Source organism: Schistocerca serialis, chromosome 1 (genome assembly GCF_023864345.2).
Source record: "Schistocerca serialis cubense isolate TAMUIC-IGC-003099 chromosome 1, iqSchSeri2.2, whole genome shotgun sequence".
NCBI lineage: Eukaryota > Metazoa > Arthropoda > Insecta > Orthoptera > Acrididae > Schistocerca > Schistocerca serialis.
The window spans coordinates 792315591-792336768 of record NC_064638.1 but is presented as its reverse complement, the minus strand read 5'-3'; the positions used below and the strand labels follow the sequence as shown (position 1 = coordinate 792336768).

General features: G+C 40.7%; 1 protein-coding gene across 1 annotated transcript in view; it reads right to left on the bottom strand.

Moving 5' to 3' along the window:
- Nucleotides 1-21178, bottom strand: part of LOC126434155 (transient receptor potential cation channel subfamily A member 1) — a 222678-nt gene that overhangs the window by 105828 nt on the left and 95672 nt on the right. Inside the window, exons 10-12 of the mRNA XM_050090453.1 lie at nt 15146-15312; nt 14894-15063; nt 14596-14740 (exon numbers count right to left, since the gene is read on the bottom strand). Coding sequence (XP_049946410.1) covers nt 14596-14740; nt 14894-15063; nt 15146-15312 — 482 coding nt within the window. The remainder of the gene's footprint in view (nt 1-14595; nt 14741-14893; nt 15064-15145; nt 15313-21178) is intronic.

Here is a 21178-nt window from a genome sequence, read left to right as displayed (position 1 = left end):
TATTCCAAGTGGTATTGCACATCTGCTCAGCTCTGTAGTGCAGATGTGCTATCTTGCTTTCCAGGTCTGAGTTCTGAATTTAACTGGCAAGAAACAGTTTACCTTCAGTTATTCAACCAGCTGGAGCAATTGTTGATGAGTTCTCTATATGTTCCTGGGATGTTGCTACAGCATCTTGATGAGACCCACTTCTCCAATGAACCCTCCAATACATCCAGTTAGGATGGTCTCCCAAGCTCTGCAATGCGGATGCACCTGGCCTTTGCTCTCTCTCTCTCTCTCTCTCTCTCTTTTATATATAAAAAAAGTCAGTGGTACCAGCTTCATGTTTGGCAAGGTATGGTGCTGCTTACAGAATATGACAAACAGTGTTGTGCAGTGTACCATCGTCTCTGCAATTTTCTAGGTGCTTCAGCTCATGCATCGATCCAAATGGGGTATTTCTAGTGGTAAGCAACTAGCATGGCCTTGTATGGAAGATGATTTTGCAACCAGATCCACCTCACTCATTCTCCCCATGGTCAATATCACAATGGCTGTGGGACTGAGTTCATGCCAACTTTTCAGGCCACTTACAGGATCCACATGGTTAATTATTGTCAACCCCTCCCACTTCATTTATGTTGGCTGCCTCCAGCTGACAACAACAGCCATAATGGGAGTCTTGCAGTGGATCTTTGCAATAAAGGGTGCACCCTGCTTGCTAGTGACTGACAACAGTCCCCAAGTCACAGTGGCTGAATTCTGACAGTTTTACACTCTCAATGGTATTCATCTTTTGACCACACCTCCTTTCTATAAATCCTCAAATGAGCTGGTCTACACCCTTCGATGCTTGAAGCAAGGCAGAGTTTCTTCATGATGTCCTCACAGGATACTTACGAACCAGGATTTCTCTGGATCTCCTCTGTCCATCTTTGAAGCATATGTGGCCATTTTGTTCTACATGGGTGCCCAGTGTGGGTCCTGTAGGGTTCACTTTTTCTGCCATTGCAGTCACATTGTAGACTTTTCAACTCCTGGGTCCTGAACAATGGCTACCTGGTCATTCCTTCCAGCCTGTGTTGCGGGATGTGCCAATGTGCATCAATGTGGCTCTACCGGCAACTGAATCACCACACCCGCTGCATCCTGCAGGGGTACCTCCACACCAAAAAGTGTCCAGATCTATCTAAGAAGCTCCAGGTCCAGCACCATTTCCACTGATGGCCTCACATGTCTTCCAGGAGCCTTCTGTCACATCACTGCCCAACTCCCAGCTAAGTCCGCCCTGGACTACCCTGCACTGGTCACATAGATACCAGCTCTACACACCAATTTAGTAACCTTGCCAGACACGTAAATGAATGATCAATATATGAATGTTGGAAGCATCTGGCACCTACAGCAGGAATGGAGCCACTATTGCAGGCCAGTTAACTGAGAACCCCTAGCAGGTCAAATAAAAGATAAAAACTCAGTCATCAGCTACACAGGAAAAACATTATTTGGTTAACGTTACCAGTTTTGACAGTTTAAACTGTTATCTTCAGAAGAGAAATAGGCTTATATCATTGGTAAACCAATGTCAAAATAAGAATTAGATGGTAGTATCCTCCAAAGGGCTGGCAAATTAAAAACAAGTGTACAAAGACCAAACAGCAGAAGTAAAATCGGTTTGTTAAAACAATTGTAAAATAGTTAAGCTTATGATCCACAATATATCTTTGCCACAGAATCAATAAAATGAAGTGACATCATTAAAAATATATGGTATGTGCGATGAGTGGAAAACAATTAACTGCCAAATTTCACATCATACATAACATGTGTAACAAAAGTCAAGTACTAAACTGATGACATGAAGGGCACTGAACACACAAACACACCCACACACACACCCACACCCACCCACACACACACACACACACACACACACACACACACACACACACACACACACACACACACACACATATATATATATATATGTATATATATATATATATCAAAAACAAAGATGATGTGACTTACCAAATGAAAGTGCTGGCAGGTCGATAGACACACAAACAAACACAAACATACACACAAAATTCAAGCTTTTGCAACAAACTGTTGCCTCATCAGGAAAGAGGGAAGGAGAGGGAAAGACGAAAGGATGTGGGTTTTAAGGGAGAAGGTAAGGAATCATTCCAATCCTGGGAGCGGAAAGACTTACCTTAGGGGGAAAAAGAACGGGTATACACTCGCACACACACACATTCCATCCACACATATACAGACACAAGCAGACATATTTAAAGTCTTAATATCCATCCACACATATACAGACACAAGCAGACATATTTAAAGTCTTTAAATATGTCTGCTTGTGTCTGTATATGTGTGGATGGATATGTGAGTGTGTGCGAGTGTATACCCGTCTTTCCGCTCCCGGGATTGGAATGACTCCTTACCCTCTCCCTTAAAACCCACATCATTTCGTCTTTCCCTCTCCTTCCCTCTTTCCTGATGAGGCAACAGTTTGTTGCGAAAGCTTGAATTTTGTGTGTATGTTTGTGTTTGTTTGTGTGTCTATCGACGTGCCAGCGCTTTCGTTTGGTAAGTCACATCATCTTTGTTTTTAGATATATTTTTCCCACGTGGAATGTTTTCCTAGGGAAACATACCACGGGGGAAAAATATATCTAAAAACACAGATGATGTGACTTACCGAACGAAAGTGCTGGCAGGTCGATAGATGCACAAACAAACACAAACATACACACGAAATTCAAGCTTTCGCAACAAACTGTTGCCTCATCAGGAAAGAGGGAAGGAGAGGGAAAGACGAAAGGATGTGGGTTTTAAGGGAGAGGGTAAGGAGTCATTCAAATCCCGGGAGCGGAAAGACTTACCTTAGGGGGAAAAAAGGACAGGTATACACTTGCACACACACACATATCCATCCGCACATACACAGACAGAAGCAGACGTTTGTAAAGGCAAAGAGATTGGGTAGAGATGTCAGTCGAGGCGGAAGTACAGAGGCAAAGACGTTGTTGAAAGCCAGGTGAGGTATGAGCGGCGGCAAATTGAAATTAGCGGAGATTGAGGCCTGGCGGATAATGAGAAGAGAGGATACACTGAAGGGCAAGTTCCCATCTCCGGAGTTCTGACAGGTTGGTGTTAGTGGGAAGTATCCAGATAACCCGGACGGTGTAACACTGTGCCAAGATGTGCTGGCCGTGCACCAAGGCATGTTTAGCCACAGGGTGATCCTCATTACCAACAAACACTGTCTGCCTGTGTCCATTCATGCAAATGGACAGTTTGTTGCTGGTCATTCCCACATAGAAAGCTTCACAGTGTAGGCAGGTCAGTTGGTAAATCACGTGGGTGCTTTCACACATGGCTCTGCCTTTGATCGAGTACACCTTCCAGGTTACAGGACTGGAGTAGGTGGTGGTGGGAGGGTGCATGGGACAGGTTTTACATCGGTGGCGGTTACAAGGGTAGGAGCCAGAGGGTAGGGAAGGTGGTTTGGGGATTTCATAGGGATGAACTAAGAGGTTACGAAGGTTAGGTGGACGGCGGAAAGACACTCTTGTTGGAGTGGGGAGGATTTCATGAAGGATGGATCTCATTTCAGGGCAGGATTTGAGGAGGTCGTATCCCTGTTGGAGAGCCACATTCAGAGTCTGATCCAGTTCCAGAAAGTATCTTGTCACAAGTGGGGCACTTTTGGGGTTCTTCTGTGGGAGGTTCTGGGTTTGAGGAGATGAGGAAGTGGCTCTGGTTATTTGCTTCTGTACCAGGTCAAGAGGGTAGTTGCGGGATGCGAAAGCTGTTTTCAGGTTGTTGGTGTAATGGTTCAGGGATTCCGGACTGGAGCAGATTCGTTTGCCACGAAGACCTAAGCTGTAGGGAAGGGACCGTTTGATGTGGAATGGGTGGCAGCTGTCATAATGGAGGTACTGTTGCTTGTTGGTGGGTTTGATGTGGACGGCCGTGTGAAGCTGGCCATTGGACAGGTGGAGGTCAACGTCAAGGAAAGTGGCATGGGATTTGGAGTAGGACCAGGTGAATCTGATGGAACCAAAGGAGTTGAGGTTGGAGAGGAAATTCTGGATTTCTTCTTCACTGTGAGTCCAGATCATGAAGATGTCATCAATAAATCTGTACCATACTCTGGGTTGGCAGGCCTGGGTAACCAAGAACGCTTCCTCTAAGTGACCCATGAATAGGTTGCCGTACGACAGGGCCATCCTGGTGCCCATGGCTGTTCCCTTTAATTGTTGGTATGTCTGGCATTTGAAAGTGAAGAAGTTGTGGGTAAGGATGAAGCTGGCTAAGGTAATGAGGAAAGAGGTTTTTGGTAGAGTGTCAGGTGATCGCCGTGCAAGGAAGTGCTCTATCGCAGCGAGGCCCTGGACGTGCGGAATATTTGTGTATAAGGAAGTGGCATCAATGGTTACAAGGATGGTTTCCGGGGGTAACAGACTGGGTAGGGATTCCAGGCATTCGAGAAAGTGGTTGGTGTCTTTGATGAAGGATGGGAGACTGCATGTGATGGGTTGAAGGTGTTGATCTACGTAGGCAGAGATACGTTCTGTGGGGGCTTGGTAGCCAGCCACACTGGGATGGCCGGGATGATTGGGTTTGTGAATTTTAGGAAGAAGGTAGAAGGTAGGGGTGCGGGGTGTTGGTGGGGTCAGGAGGTTGATGGAGTCAGGTGAAAGGTTTTGTAGGGGGCCTAAGGTTCTGAGGATTCCTTGAAGCTCCGCCTGGACATCAGGAATGGGATTACCTTGGCAAACTTTGTATGTAGTGTTGTCTGAAAGCTGACGCAGTCCCTCAGCCACATACTTCCGACGATCAAGTACCACAGTTGTGGAACCCTTGTCCGCCGGAAGAATGACGATGGATCGGTCAGCCTTCAGATCACGGATAGCCTGGGCTTCAGCAGTGGTGATGTTGGGAGTAGGATTAAGGCTTTTTAAGAAGGATTGAGAGGCAAGGCTGGAAGTCAGAAATTCCAGGAAAGTTTGGAGAGGGTGATTTTGAGGAAGAGGAGGTGGGTCCCGCTGTGACGGAGGACGGAACTGTTCCAGGCAGGGTTCAATTTGGATAGTGTCTTGGGGAGTTGGAGCATTAGGAGTAGGATTAGGATCATTTTTCTTCGTGGCAAAGTGATATTTCCAGCAGAGAGTATGGGTGTAGGACAGTAAATCTTTGACAAGGGCTGTTTGGTTGAATCTGGGAGTGGGGCTGAAGGTGAGGCCTTTGGATAGGACGGAGGTTTCGGATTGGGAGAGAGGTTTGGAGGAAAGGTTAACTACTGAATTGGGGTGTTATGGTTCCAGATTGTGTTGATTGGAATTTTGAGGTTTTGGGGGGAGTGGAGCTGGAAGTGGGAGATTGAGTAGATGGGAGAGACTGGGTCTGTGTGCAATGAGAGGAGGTTGAGGTTTGCTGGAAAGGTTGTGAAGGGTGAGTGAGTTGCCTTTCCGGAGGTCGGAAACCGGGAGATTGGATAGTTTTTTGAGGTGGAGGGTGGCATGCTGTTCTAATTTGCGATTGGCCTGTAGGAGGATGCTCTGAACAGCCGGTGTGCATGTGGGAGAGGAACGATTGAGGACCTCAATCTTTCCTCTCCCAGTCTGTTACCCCCGGAAACCATCCTTGCAACCATTGATGCCACTTCCTTATACACAAATATTCCACATGTCCAGGGCCTCGCTGCGATGGAGCACTTCCTTTCACGGCGATCACATGCCACTCTACCTAAAACCCCTTTCCACATTACCTTAGCCAGCTTCATCCTGACCCACAACTTCTTCACTATCAAAGGCCAGCCATACCAACAATTAAAGGGAACAGCCATGGGCACCAGGATGGCCCCGTTGTATGGCAACCTATTCATGGGTCACTTAGAGGAAGCCTCCTTGGTTACCCAGGCCTGCCAACCCAGAGTTTGGTACAGATTTATTGATGACATCTTCATGATCTGGACTCACAGTGAAGAAGAAATCCAGAATTTCCTCTCCACCCTCAACTCCTTTGGTTCCATCAGATTCACCTGGTCCTACTCCAAATCCCATGCCACTTTCCTTGACGTTGACCTCCACCTGTCCAATGGCCAGCTTCACACATCCGTCCACATCAAACCCACCAACAAGCAACAGTACCTCCATTATGATAGCTGCCACCCATTCCACATCAAACGGTCCCTTCCCTACAGCTTAGGTCTTCACGGCAAACGAATCTGCTCCAGTCCGGAATCCCTGAACCATTACACCAACAACCTGAAAACAGCTTTCGCATCCCGCAAATACCCTCCCGATCTGGTACAGAAGCAAATAACCAGGGCCACTTCCTCATCTCCTCAAACCCAGAACCTCCCACAGAAGAACCCCAAAAGTGCCCCACTTGTGACAGGATACTTTCCGGGACTGGACCAGACTCTGAATGTGGCTCTCCAGCAGGGATACGACTTCCTCAAATCCTGCCCTGAAATGAGATCCATCCTTCATGAAATCCTCCCCACTCCAACAAGAGTGTCTTTCCGCCGTCCACCTAACCTTCGTAACCTCTTAGTTCATCCCTATGAAATCCCCAAACCACCTTCCCTACCCTCTGGCTCCTACCCATGTAACCGCCACCGATGTAAAACCTGTCCCATGCACCCTCCCACCACCACCTACTCCAGTCCTGTAACCCGGAAGGTGTACACGATCAAAGGCAGAGCCACGTGTGAAAGCACCCACGTGATTTACCAACTGACCTGCCTACACTGTGAAGCTTTCTATGTGGGAATGACCAGCAACAAACTGTCCATTCACATGAATGGACACAGGCAGACAGTGTTTGTTGGTAATGAGGATCACCCTGTGGCTAAACATGCCTTGGTGCACGGCCAGCACATCTTGGCACAGTGTTACACCGTCCGGGTTATCTGGATACTTCCCACTAACACCAACCTGTCAGAACTCCGGAGATGGGAACTTGCCCTTCAGTATATCCTCTCTTCTCGTTATCCACCAGGCCTCAATCTCCGCTAATTTCAATTTGCCGCCGCTCATACCTCACCTGTCTTTCAACAACATCTTTGCCTCTGCACTTCCGCCTCGACTGACATCTCTACCCAAACTCTTTGCCTTTACAAATGTCTGCTTGTGTCTGTGTATGTGCAGATGGATATGTGTGTGTGTGCGAGTGTATACCTGTTCTTTTTTCCCCCTAAGGTAAGTCTTTCCGCTCCCGGGATTGGAATGACTCCTTACCCTCTCCCTTAAAACGCACATCCTTTCGTCTTTCCCTCTTCTTCCCTCTTTCCTGATGAGGCAACAGTTTGTTGCGAAAGCTTGAATTTCATGTGTATGTTTGTGTTTGTTTGTGTGTCTATCGACCTGCCAGCACTTTCGTTCGGTAAGTCACATCATCTTTATATATATATATATACACACACACACACACAGATTTATTGATGACATCTTCATGATCTGGACTCACAGTGAAAAAGAACTCCAGAATTTCCTCTCCAACCTCAACTCCTTTGGTTCCATCAGATCCACCTGGTCCTACTCCAAATCCCATGCCACTTTCCTTGACGTTGACCACCATCTGTCCAAAGGCCAGCTTCACATGTCCGTCCACATCAAACCCACCAACAAGCAACAGTACCTCCATTATGACAGCTGCCACCCATTCCACATCAAACGGTCCCTTCCCTACAGGCTAGGTCTTCGTGGCAAACGAATCTGCTCCAGTCTGGAAGCCCTGCACCATTACACCAACAACCTGACAACAGCTTTCGCATCCCGCAACTACCCTCCCGACCTGGTACAGAAGCAAATAACCAGAGCCACTTCCTCATCCCCTCAAACCCAGAACCTCCCACAGAAGAACCACAAAAGTGCCCCACTTGTGACAGGATACTTTCCGGGACTGGACCAGACTGTGAATGTGGCTCTCCAGCAGGGATACGACTTCTTCAAATCCTGCCCTGAAATGAGATCCATCCTTCATGAAATCCTCCCCACTCCACCAAGAGTGTCTTTCCGCCATCCACATAACCATCGTAACCTCTCAGTTCATCCCTATGAAATCCCCAAACCATCATCCCTACCCTCTGGCTCCTACCCTTGTAACCGCCCCCGATGTAAAACCTGTCCCATGCACCCTCCCACCACCACCTACTCCAGTCCTGTAACCCGGAAGGTGTACACAATCGATGGCAGAGCCACGTGTGAAAGCACCCATGTGATTTACCAACTGACCTGCCTACACTGTGATGCATTCTATGTGGGAATGACCAGCAACAAACTGTCCATTCACATGAATGGACACAGGCAGACAGTGTTTGTTGGTAATGAAGATCACCCTGTTGCTAAACATGCCTTGGTGCACAGCCAGCACATCTTGGCACAGTGTTACACCATCCGGGTTATCTGGATACTTCCCACTAACACCAACCTATCCGAACTCCGGAGATGGGAACTTGCTCTTTAATATATCCTCTCTTCCTGTTACCCACCAGGCCTCAATCTCCGCTAATTTCAAGTTGCCGCCACTCATACCTCATCTGTCATTCAACAACATCTTTGCCTCTGCACTTCCGCCTCGACTGACATCTCTGCCCAAACTCTGTGTCTTTGAATATGTCTGCTTGTGTCTGTATATGTGTGGATGGATATGTGTGTGTGTGTGTGTGCGAGTGTATACCCATCCTTTTTTCCCACTAAGGTAAGTCTTTCCGCTCCCGGGATTGGGATGACTCCTTACCCTGTCCCTTAAAACCCACATCCTTTCGTCTTTCCCACTCCTTCCCTCTTTCCTGACGAAGCAACCGTTGGTTGCGAAAGCTTGAATTTTGTGTGTATGTTTGTGTCTATTGACCTACCAGTGTTTTCGTTTGGTAAGTCACATCATCACATCATCTTTGTTTTTAAATAAAGTGGGAACACTAGTGTGCATACAAACTGTAGTAAATAACACGACAGTTGAAGTGCAAGTATGTATTAAACGTTATAAATCAATATGAAAAGATTTAAAAAAGGCAATAAACTGTGAACCAAGTGTTAAGCAAACAGACATATAAAAATAACATCATTACCATGTAGAAGAATAAATAAAGGAAGGTAAACTATTCATATAAACTATTCATATTTTATTATCATTTTATGGTGGCACCATGAGCCACTGGAATATTGGTGATACATGGAACTGTTCAGTATATTAGAGACAAGGTCAGCCGCTGGATACATGTTAGCAGGAAACACAAGTAAGTGAGCTGCGGTCTGGCTTTGATGGAAGGAAGTGGACACCGCCAAGTCAAATGCTTGTGACAGACCACAGTGTGGTTTACAAGTTGAATTGCTGAGTGGAAACATGCATGTAGCATATCTAGATGCTAAGTAAAACTTGATATATGGGGAGCTAATAAACCTCGGTAAGTGTTGGAAAGTAAGCTAGTGATAATTACACATTAAAAATAATGAGTAGTTCATTGTTATACCAAGAAGACATTGTCAGGGAGTAAGAGGTCTATGTTACATAAACAGCATCAGAACATTTTGTATAGAAAATACAAAAGATAATTACTTTAAAATCTGTGAACAAGGCTGCTTTGACTGCATAATATATTACATATTTTTAGCAATGACACTCTGTTTTATTGATTCTGTAGCAAATGTATGTTGTAGCTCTTAAGCTTAACTCTTTTACATCTGTTTTAAGAAACCTGTGTTAGTTCTACTGTTCAATCTTTGCACATTCGTTTTTCATACACACACACATGCATGCACGCACACACAACACACACACACACAAGAAAGAGAGGGAGCGAGAGAGAGAATATCATCCAATTCTGACTTTGACATTGGCTTACCAATGGTTTGAACCTATTTACTTCTGAAGATGACAGTTTAAACAGCTGAAACTGATAAAGTGAACCAAGTAAAGGTTTTCTTGTGCAGCTGACAACTGACTTTTATCCTTTCTGAATTATTCTGCAGCTGCTGAACACCATAGTCACACTGACCTCAGGCCATGTGACATCTATCTTTCTGTGCACAGCTGGGAGACCTCTGGCAACATGCTTCCACACTTTCATTCTTTCTGTTGAGTTGTTAAAATGTCATGTTACTTTACCTATTCTGTCTTAAGTTTTGCAGAACACTGTATTTACATACGAAGAATAGTGTAAACATACAGTTCAGAATGTCATTTATTAACTGTGAGCATGGTGGATCTTCTATAATGGTTTGAATGGTCATACTGCAGTTTACAGCAGATTTTGTTATCATATTGAAAGAATAGCTAACTGATCAGATCTTGAAAAACCACTGCAACACTCAAGGTGATAAGGTCCACACTCACTTCTCTGTAAATGTCAAACTGTATGAAACAGGCAGCAGAAAAGAATTACAGTTACTTCAAGTTGTGCAGTGAACACAAAACCTGGACTACCAACTGGCAAGTATTGCAAAAACATTTACAGGTCTACTACCTTCCTCCAAAATCTTTCAAAGTATTGTATTATCAGCGTAAATGATTTATACTCATGGATCCCCACAACGAATCAGACTCTTTTGGATATCAAAAGTAGACCTGGACCATATTAGGTTGGCATTCATATTATTTTATCTAACTCATGAATGCATTCATATTTTATTCTGTTAAACCAATATTACACTACAATAATTTCTGTGCATTACTACCACATTAGAATTAAGAATTAGAATTAGACTTAAGAATTATTAGAAGTGAGCTCTTCTAATTCTCTTCTCCGTATATGAAACCATATTTAGTCACATCGTCAGTTTTAGAATGAACATGTCAGTCACTATAGGGTATGCACTATCCCATATGGAGGTCAATGTTTGTCTTTTGAAAGTCAAAGATCTGGATCCACAACCTTATGGAGAAGATAAGAAAACTTCATGATGAAATTGAGTGCATTCCATTTGTATGTAGAATCCAGTGATGAGTGACAAAATTAGTATGAAGAATGAGGCCAAAAGCTTTAAACTCTTAAGATAATGCACTTTGTGTCATATTAGTTGATGCATAAGTGCAGCCATCTTACATTAACATCATAGATGATTTTGTTAGAATAAATCACAGGAAGAAAGAGTTCATGTAAGTTGTATGTGCTAGGTCCACTGTTAACAATGTTATTGTGGAAATGAAGGTTGAGGGAACCATTAAGTGCTCTCTACCAAATTAACTCAGAGGGATTTAAACTTTCTGTTCTGTAGAAGCTGATCATCAGACATTCTTGTCAACTGTTGAAGAGGACATATGTTATAGCTCAGTTACCAAGGTCATTGGTCCTCTGGAACGACACGCTGAGAGGCAATAAGACTCAAGTTTCATTGTCTTGTTGCTGCCTAGAACCAACTGATTGCTGCAATACCTGTTTAGTATTGATTTGGTTGTTGTAAACAACACTGTACTTGTCTGTGGACAAATGGAAGAAGAGTTTTTCGGAATTTTTATCGAGTTACATGAAGTAGCACTCAGATAAGTGTTTGTGGACTTGACAGTTTTTAAGTGTGTCTGTATTGACAACAGTGAAATTTGATAGAGATGGTGTGATGACATGAAGCTGTTTTCCTCTGATTTCAGCTAGGACCCATAGTTTTGGCCAATGGATAAATGAACAAAGGTGTTTCTGGGTTGCCACAAGTTACCCAAAGTGAAATTCCCTGATTTCCAATCACAGTTTTATCATTTTTCCCTGACAAATTTTGAGATATGAAGGGTAAGTAAACATGTAAGTTGATAAAAAATATAAAGACTTTGGTGTTCCTGAACATGTTTTTAACTCTAATTTTCAATGAACAGCAAAATTATTTAATTGGATAGATAAAAAATATACTCAGCAAGCAGTGGCAGAACACACACATAAAAGACTGCTGTGACTGGCGAGCTTTTGGTGCCAGTGGCTCCTTCAGGCAGAAGGTTTGAAGGGGAAGGAAGAAGGGTGAAGGAAAAGGACTGGAGAGGTCTGGGAAAAGAGGTAGATTTTGGGAAAGTCACCCAGAACTACGGGTCAGGGGAGATCTACTGTATGAGATGGGGAGAAAAGAACACAGCAGTCTTTTATGTATGTGGTCTGGCACCGCTTGGTGAGTAGATATTTTATATAAACAATTAAATAATTTTATCAATAATTGATTGTTTTCAGTGAATAGTAAATTATGTCTCCTTTACAGGATTTATGATCTTGAGGGTAAATAAACAGGTAAACTGTATAAATAAAAGCTGTTTTTAGTTAAAAGACTTCCGTGTCAACTAATGAGTTAAATCGAATTTTGAATTAACAGCAAGTATTTGCTCTTTCTCCCATATAGGATTTGTGAACTTTCCATGTGAGCTAATGTGTCAGATTGGCAAGAAATATAAAACGAATATGTTGTATAACATAGCATTAAAGTTTCAAAAATAAGAATGACAATACTAGAGTATGTATAGTGACATTTCCTGTACCAAATAATACTCAGCATTTTGTAAAACAATAAAAAGTCATGTAAACAATTAAAATCAGCCAGTCAAAACCAGTCAAAACTTCTTTCTGAGAGAAGTGCTCTCTTCATCAATTCCACTCAGTTCAGTGGCCCTCTTGACCAGTATCCATGAGTTTTTGACCTTAAGTTCATCAACATGCTGGACAATGAACCTCTTCCATCTAGCTCTCTCAAATTATTCATCTTCTAGACATTGCTTCTGCTTCAAAGCCTCACCATACTAATCTTGATCATTGCAATATTCTATCGCTCTCAAATTCTTCATCTTCTAGTCATTGCTTCTCCTTTAAAGCCTCACCATACCAATCTTGAGCATTGCGATAATTCAGAATCTTTCCCTTGTTAACGTCACTCTTAAATACATCACCAGCCATTTTTAGGCCATTATATACTTAATGTATGGCTACCAATGACTTGGTTTCTTGGTTGACTATCACACATTTTCTGTTAATGGAAAAACCTTCATCTACGAAGGCTTGACCATGGCTCATTATGAGAACTTTTTGAAGAAAGCTATACAAATGCAACATTGTGGTATCACCATGCTCTCCAAAAATCATAAATTCCTATCTCATTTATGTTGCAGCTTGTACAAAGCTCCAAAAATCCTTCTGACCAAGAAGTTGCATGAATTCCTTTTCAACTGTACCACAGTCCTTAGCTCTCAATCAAATTCTGTGAAGAGAATTTGTGCAAGGTATTTGAGATTCTATGCAAACTTTTTCTTAGGCTGCTATTTATCACAACTGGATCTCACAAGATTATATATCTACAAACACTATACTTCAGAGGTAACTTTAGAAGGAGCTTAGAGCACAGTTTGGTCAGAAAGTCCCTACACTGAATCCTGAATGTTAAAATATCTTTGGCAGGCAATTTTACCTTCCTCAGTTCAGATTGTACAGCATAACCTAAATTAGTTTCTTTGGCAGGAATAAGACTAGCTTCATTATGAAGTTTTATATCACATACTGATTTTGCAGCAGGCCTTACTATTATGAATATCACATCAGTAAGAACAGAAAACAAAGCAATGTACAGGAAAGGTGCCATGGGGACCTAACATTGGAATTCCCTCAAAAAGAGCATCACCTAACCCAAAACAACAGTCAAAAAAGATATTTTATCTGGCAGTAGAGGATCTTTTGGGTACTTCAACATCTTCATGAGTTTCATATAGTATGCTTCCCCGTTGCTCTCATCAGCAGCTACTTGGCATCGTGGCACTGACTGCAAGATGAGGGGAGTGGAGAAACAGTAGGAAGGATGAGCTTTGGAATGGGTGCATGACATCCAGCAGCTACTCAACTGTGCCCAGCCAGCAATGAAGCAGTGTGTCTTCATAAACAACCATCTCATCCACTGAGCCAAAAATAAGATTTTCCAATGTTTTTTTTTTTTAATTTCCCTGATTTCTCTAACTTGTATGAAATCTCCTGATATTCCCTGATTTCCAGAACTTGTGGCAACCCTGTGTTTATCAAAATATAATGCTCACAGTAACACCTTCCTCATTGTGAGAACAGAATGGAAACAGACATATCCTGTACTACCACGATAATGCTTATCTCCAGAAAACAAGGAGAATGCTTCACAGTTCAAAGAAAATCATATGGATTTACTGGAATAGCCTGTTACAAGCTCTGAAAAATGCTGAGATCAAGTAAAATATGAATCAGATGCTGGAATAATTCACTCAAAAACCTGATAACAAGAATTAAGTATTCCTCAGACTGAATGGAGAAATCTGCCATTAGCATATCAGTAGTTTGCAGAAAGCCTTTGCTGAAGATAAAATATGTACAAGATAAGAACAGTACTAATTACACACTGGAATTTTTGAAGGACAGCATTGGCTTTGTAGACTTTGGTCTGACATCAGAGTTAAATGTGAAAGAATAATTTCACCATGGCTGCAGAACATTAACTGATAACCATCAAAATGAAGATGGAACTGCATAGGGCTACAATAAATTTTTAACCTTGTTAGTAAAATCTACACTATATTAACAAACTCATATGCTAAATTATTGTACAAAGTTTCTTTGGAATTTTTATATTTTCTACAATTTATGATAATTAGGAATGTTTTAATACTTACATAAAATGATTTTGAGTCTTTCTTGCAATTAGCTTTTGTAATGCACTTATCTTGTACTGCCTCAAAGACTTTTGGCATTGAAGCAATTAGAGCAAGTATGACACATGGATGTTTGTCAGATTTGAGAGCCATTACTTCGCTAGCACTGTAACAAAATGTGATAAACCTAATAATAAAATGAAATGAAAGTTTTCAGTAATTAAAATACATTATGAAAAATATCTGGCCTTTAATTTTTAATTCATTTCCAAATAACTGTATGGCACTAAAGTTATTTTCAGGCTATTATGATAATTACCGTTCTTCGTGTGTTACCATAGCCAATGCTGCCTCAGGGAATTTGTAGTATATGGCATAATCTATGGCACTCATGTCCATTGAGTTATACAATAGCTTGCATCCCATTGACAACAGAAGTGCAATGGCATTGGGTTTATTTTCCATTGTGGCTAGATGAAGAGCAGTGTTCTAGAGACAATACAACAATTTACTATTATTTGTAAGCCAGGAATAAACTGAATATGCGCTCAATTTATAACTGTGGACATACCCCATCTTTATCTGGCTGATCTAAGAGGTGAGAGTGTACAGAATGGAGTAACTCCATAGTCTGTGTGTATCCACTCATTGATGCAAGGTGAAGTGGACTGCGGCCATTGTGGTCCCTCTGAAGCAGAGCTCCTCTGTTCAAAAGGAGCTGCACAACTCTAGTGTGTCCTGAAACAGGCACATACTAGGTTGGTAAAAACAAACAGCATTGGAAACTGTAGTAACTAAATGCAGAATCAGATAAATGAAACCAATATTTGAGACAATATATTAGACTTAAAGAACAACTCAGCAAATAGTAGAGGCACTGAGTCATTGGCAGGTACACAAAGAAGACTGAAGCTTCTCTAGGTTTCAGATAAATCATTTTTCAGCTACATATGTGTACTCTGGTTCAAAAAACGAGAAATTTGAAAGCTATCAAAGTTTTCAGTCTTGTCTGTCAGCCTGTTGATAACTCAACACCTTTACTTTTGGTCAGTTGTCACCTTTACTCCTAGATTCAGCATTCCTCCATAACTTTCCACGGAATACTCAGAACTAAAGAAAAGTAACAAATTAGCCTCAAACACTTCTAGCAACACAGCTGCGTATTAAGTTATAACAGGTTTACAAGTGTTGGAAAATTCCAAAGACTTTAACTTTCAGTTTGTTTCAATTTTATCTAAAGAAATGGGAAAACATACAGTATTATATTTCTTGTTTTGAAACCACTTTTTGGTTTCTGTCTAGATAGCTTAAGCATAAGATTATGGTGCTACACGTAGTGTGATTATGAATAACTGTGAATACATATCAAAGCAGTGACACATATTAGTATCAAATTCAAAAATCACAAAAATGAAGGGCACAGAAAAGTAACTTTCAGAGCTCCAGTAGGCATTTTAGTACATATTTGCTTCATTCTACAGTGTCTGAAGTCATAGCAAGTGCTGGCCGATAAAGCTCTTAAGTTTGTTTACTCATAAGCAGAGGTGAGTGCAGTCCTGTATTTATCAGAACAAGATGAAATACTTCAGCACTGCCTTCCACTATAATTTAAAAAAAAATGTTTAAAGATATTTCCCTTAGTTTGAGATTTAACAGAATACAAAACAAAGCGATATGGTATCCCCTTGCTTCAAGATGTTCTATAATCTGTTCATACTGTCTTAAATTTTCATATACAGCAAAGTATGTTATCAATCTCTTGTGAACACTACTGATACTGATCTAAATGTAATATCATACAAAAATGCAAAAACATTGGTATAAACACTGTGGAAATTATATCACTGTGAAATCTTAACCAACAGCATGGTAGCTATGAAGAGCCTTTGTTCAGACCCTGGCAACAATTGTGGACTTGATCAAACTGCTGGTCAGAACACAGTTGGTCTGATCTGGACTACTCATAGTTCCAAGCTTGCACAAAAATGATGCATTTACACTGTTGTTAAACTAGAACTAATTTTAAAACTTAAAATTGATCTCAGTTTTAAAATTCAAAATTAATATTCCATTTACAAATACTAAGATGAGCATTCTCTTAATGTTATATTGGCAATGTTCAGAATATATAATAATTTATCAAAGACAGAAAAATATAATCAGAAAATTTTGTAAATGTAAAGCTAGTAAATTTTGTCAACAACTATTTTTCTGGTGTTGCAGAGAAGCTACACAAAATTTCCCTCAAAAAGGTACCCAGAACAAACTACGTAGACAGCACAGTAATGTGGGAAGATAATACAAAAACTAAAATAGAAGAAGTCAGCAGGCCTATTGTGGTACCATTCATTATTCTGAAGGCATGCATAGACAGCATACCAACTACATTAACAAGCAAAATAAATGTTTCAGTTTTGGCATTTCTGCATTAATGAGTTAACTGAATAACCACAACCTTTTGGATAAAGAACAGTTTGTCTTCTGAGGTAACTGAGGCACGGTATTGGGCATAGTTGTGTTTGTGAAAGTGGTACCTGAAGCTCTCAACAAGAATAACAGTGTTGTGGGCATATTTCTAGACTTGTCCAAGGCTTTTGGCACTGTCAGCCACAAGATAGTAGTAAATAAGCTAGAAACATTAGGTATAAGTGGAACAGTTAATCAGTGGGTCCAGTCAAACATGGAAAATAAGGTGCAAAGGGTAGAAATAGCTCACACTAAATATGATGCAATTTTTCTTGTGAAACGATTATCATGGTTACATAGGTATTCCTCAGGGGAAAATTTATAGGACTAATTTTCTTTTTAGTATACTTCAATGACTTTCCAGACAGTATCATATATGGAGGGAAATTGTTTTTTTTCTGTTGACAGCAACATTACATTTATTGATAAAACACCAGAAATCCTAGTTGAGAAGACAAATGAAACAGTAAAGGATGTGTACAAGTGGTTAGTATGTAATAAAGTGATAATGAAAATATGTTGTTGTTGCAATCTTCAGTCCAAAAACTGATTTGATGCAGCTCTCCATGTTACTCTATCCTGTGTAAGCCTCTTCATCTCTGAGTAACTACTGGAACCTACACCCCTCTGAATCTGCTTACTCTGTTCATCTCTTGGTCTCCCTCTGTGATTTTTACCCCTCACAATTTCCTCCAGTACAAAATTGGTGATCCTTTGATGCCTCAGAATGTGTCCTACCAACTGATCCCTTCTTCTAGTGAGGTTGTGCCGAAAATTTCTCTTCTCCCCGATTCTGTTCATTACCTCCTTAATAGTTATGTGACCCACCCATTTAATCTTCAGGATCCTTCTGCAACCACACATGTCAAAAGCTTCTGTTCTCTTCTTGTCTAAACTGTTTATTGTTCATATTTCACTTCCACACATGTCTACACTCCATACAAACACTTTCAGGAAGGACTTCCTGATACTTAAATCTATACTCGATGAATCTATACTCGATGTTAACAATTTTCTATTCTTCAGGAAAGCTTTTGTTGCCATTGCCGGTGTACATTTTATATCCTCCCTACTTTGACCATCATCAGTTATTTTACTTCCCATATGGTAAAATTGTTTACTACTTTAAGTGTCTCATTTCCTAATCAAACTCCCTCAGCATCACCTGATTTAATTCAACTACATTCCATTATCCTCGTTTTGCTTTTGTTGATGTTCATCTTATAACCTCCTTTCAAGATACTGTCCATTCCGTTCAACTGCTCTATTCAAGAAAGGGGATAAAGAGATATCATCAAACTACAGACCGATTTCACTTTTTCCAGCATTCTCAAAAATTTTAGAAAAAGTAATGTACAGGCAGCTTCTCAACCATCTGACCACAAATAACATATTATCAAGAACACAGTTTGGATTTCTGAAGGGTTCTGATATCGAGAAGTCTATTTATACCTACAGTGAAAATGTACTTAATTCATTAAATAACAAATTACAAGCAGCAGGTATTTTCTGTGATTTATCAAAGGCATTTGGTTGTGTGAACCACTACATCCTTTTAAATAAATTAGAATTCTATGGTGTCACGGGCAGTGCTGCAAAATGGTTCAGCTAACAGGAAACAAAGGGTGTCAGTACAAGGGACTAGTGAATTAAGTCATCAGTCATCATCAGAATGGGAAGAAATTACATGTGGTGTCCCACAAGGATCCATCTTAGGGCCATTGATTTTTCTTGTGTACATTAATGATCTCTCATCAGTTACACTGCCAGAAGCAGAGTTCGTTTTGTTTGCAGATGACACAAGTATTGCAATAAATAGTATGTCAAGTGTAGTTCTAGAAAGATCTGCTAAGGATATTTTCATGGATATTAATAAATGGTTTAAAGCCAACTCATTGACATTAAACTTTGAAAAGACTCACTACATGCAATTCAGAACCTGTAAGAGGTTTCCACCCAGCATATGCATAAAGTATGAAGAAGAGCAGATAGAAGAGGTTGACAGTCTTAAATTCCTGGGATTACAACTTGATAATAAATTCAGTTGGGAGGAGCACACCACAGAACTACAGAAACGCCTTAACAAATCTATATTTGCAATTCGAGTGTGCAGACATAGGCGACATAAAAATGAAAAAGTTTGCATACTTTGCCTACTTTCATTCCATGTCATATGGTATATTTTGGGGTAACTCTTCAAGTCAAACAAAAGTTTTCAGAGTCCAAAAGCGTGTAATACGTATTATTTGTGGACTAAATTCATGGACGTCATGTAGAAACCTCTTCAAAGAACTGGGTATACTAACCACTGCCTCTCAGTATATTTACTCCTTAATGAAATTTGTCCTAAATAATATATCTCTTTTTCCAACAAACAGCTCAGTTCATACATACAATACCAGGAACAAAAACGATCTGCACAAAGACTTAAAAGCACTTACTTTAGTTCAAAAAGGTGTCCACTACTCAGGAACACTCAACTTCGATAATTTGCCAGCAAACATAAAAAATTTAGTTACAAATAAAGATCAATTTAAAAGGATCCTGAAAGACTTACTAGTGGCCAACTCCTTCTACTCCATTGACGAATTTTTTATTAGAAACAAATGATGTATATATTCATACTATTAGTATTGTTATTTCAGCTGAAAAAAAAAAAAAAGGTTGACATGTTCCACATCCCCGAGGATCTCCTCAGCACGGATATATGGAATGAAAAACTAATCTAATCTAATCTAATCTAATCTCTGCTCTTCCAAGTCCTTTGTTGCCTCTGACAGAATTACAATGTCATTGGCAAACAACCTCAGAGTTTTTATTTCTTTTCTCTGGACTTTAATTCCTACTCCAGATGTTTCTTTTGTTTACTTTACTGCTTGCCTGATATACAGACTGAATAACATTGGGGATAGGCTACAACCCTGTCTCAATTCCTTTTCAACCACTGCTTCCCTTTCATGCCCCTCCATTCTTATTACTGGTATCTGGTTTCTGTACAAATTGTAAATAGCCTTTCACTGCCTGTATTTTACCCCTGCCACTTTTAGAATTTGAAAGAGAGTTTTGCAGTCAACATTGTCAAAAGCTTTCTCTAAGTCTACAAAATGCTAAAAACATTGGTTTGCCTTTCCTTAACCTATCTTCTATGAGAGGTCGTAGGGTCAGTATTGCCTTACATGTTCCTGCATTTTTCTGGAATTCAAACTGACGTTTGCCAAGGTCAGCTTCTACTGGTCTTTCCATTCTTCTGTAAAGAATTCATGTCAGTATTTTGCAGCCATTGCTTATTAAACTGACAGTTTGGTAATTTTCACACCTGCCACCAACTGCTTTCTTTGGAATTGGGATTACTATATTCTTCTTACAGTCTGTGGGTATTTCACCTGTCTCATATATCTTGTTCAGCAGATGGAAGAGTTTTGCCATGGCTGTCTCTTCCAAGGTTATCATATAGGCTATCATATATCACAAGGCAATGAACATAGAGGAGACAAATATCATGACTTTTAGCTTTAAGAGGGAAAATCATTATATTGCCATAAATTATAAATATACAGATTGCAGCACACACAGAGCTTTTAAGGATGAATATTGACTTCAGATGACAAATGGCCACAGGTTTGAAGTTTGAACTGTGGGAGAGTGTCACAGAGATGCTGAAGAAACTTAACTGGCAGACTCCTGAAGACAGATGTAAACCATCCCAAGAAAGACTACTTACAAAGTTTCAAGAACTGACTTTAAATGATGTCTCAAGGAATATAGTATAACCCTCTATGTATCACTCACATAGGGATCATGAGGAGAAGGTTAGACTAATTACATCACATGAAGAGACATGTAAAAAAATCATTCTTCTCATGTTCCATACGTACAGGACTAAACCCGAATAACTGGTACAATGGGAGATAACCTCTGCAATGCATTTCAACGGCAGTATGTAAGGTATAGATATAGCTGTAGGCTTAGATCATTGCTCCCATATCTGCCTGAAACTTGATTGATCACCCACTCACTACCAACATAATCAGAATATGCTGGTGTGATGCTTGTGAGACAGCCTCCCAGTTGAGGGGGAGCACCAGGGACTCTAATTACCATCCCATATCTTATCAACTGTCACAAATCCTCACCAATG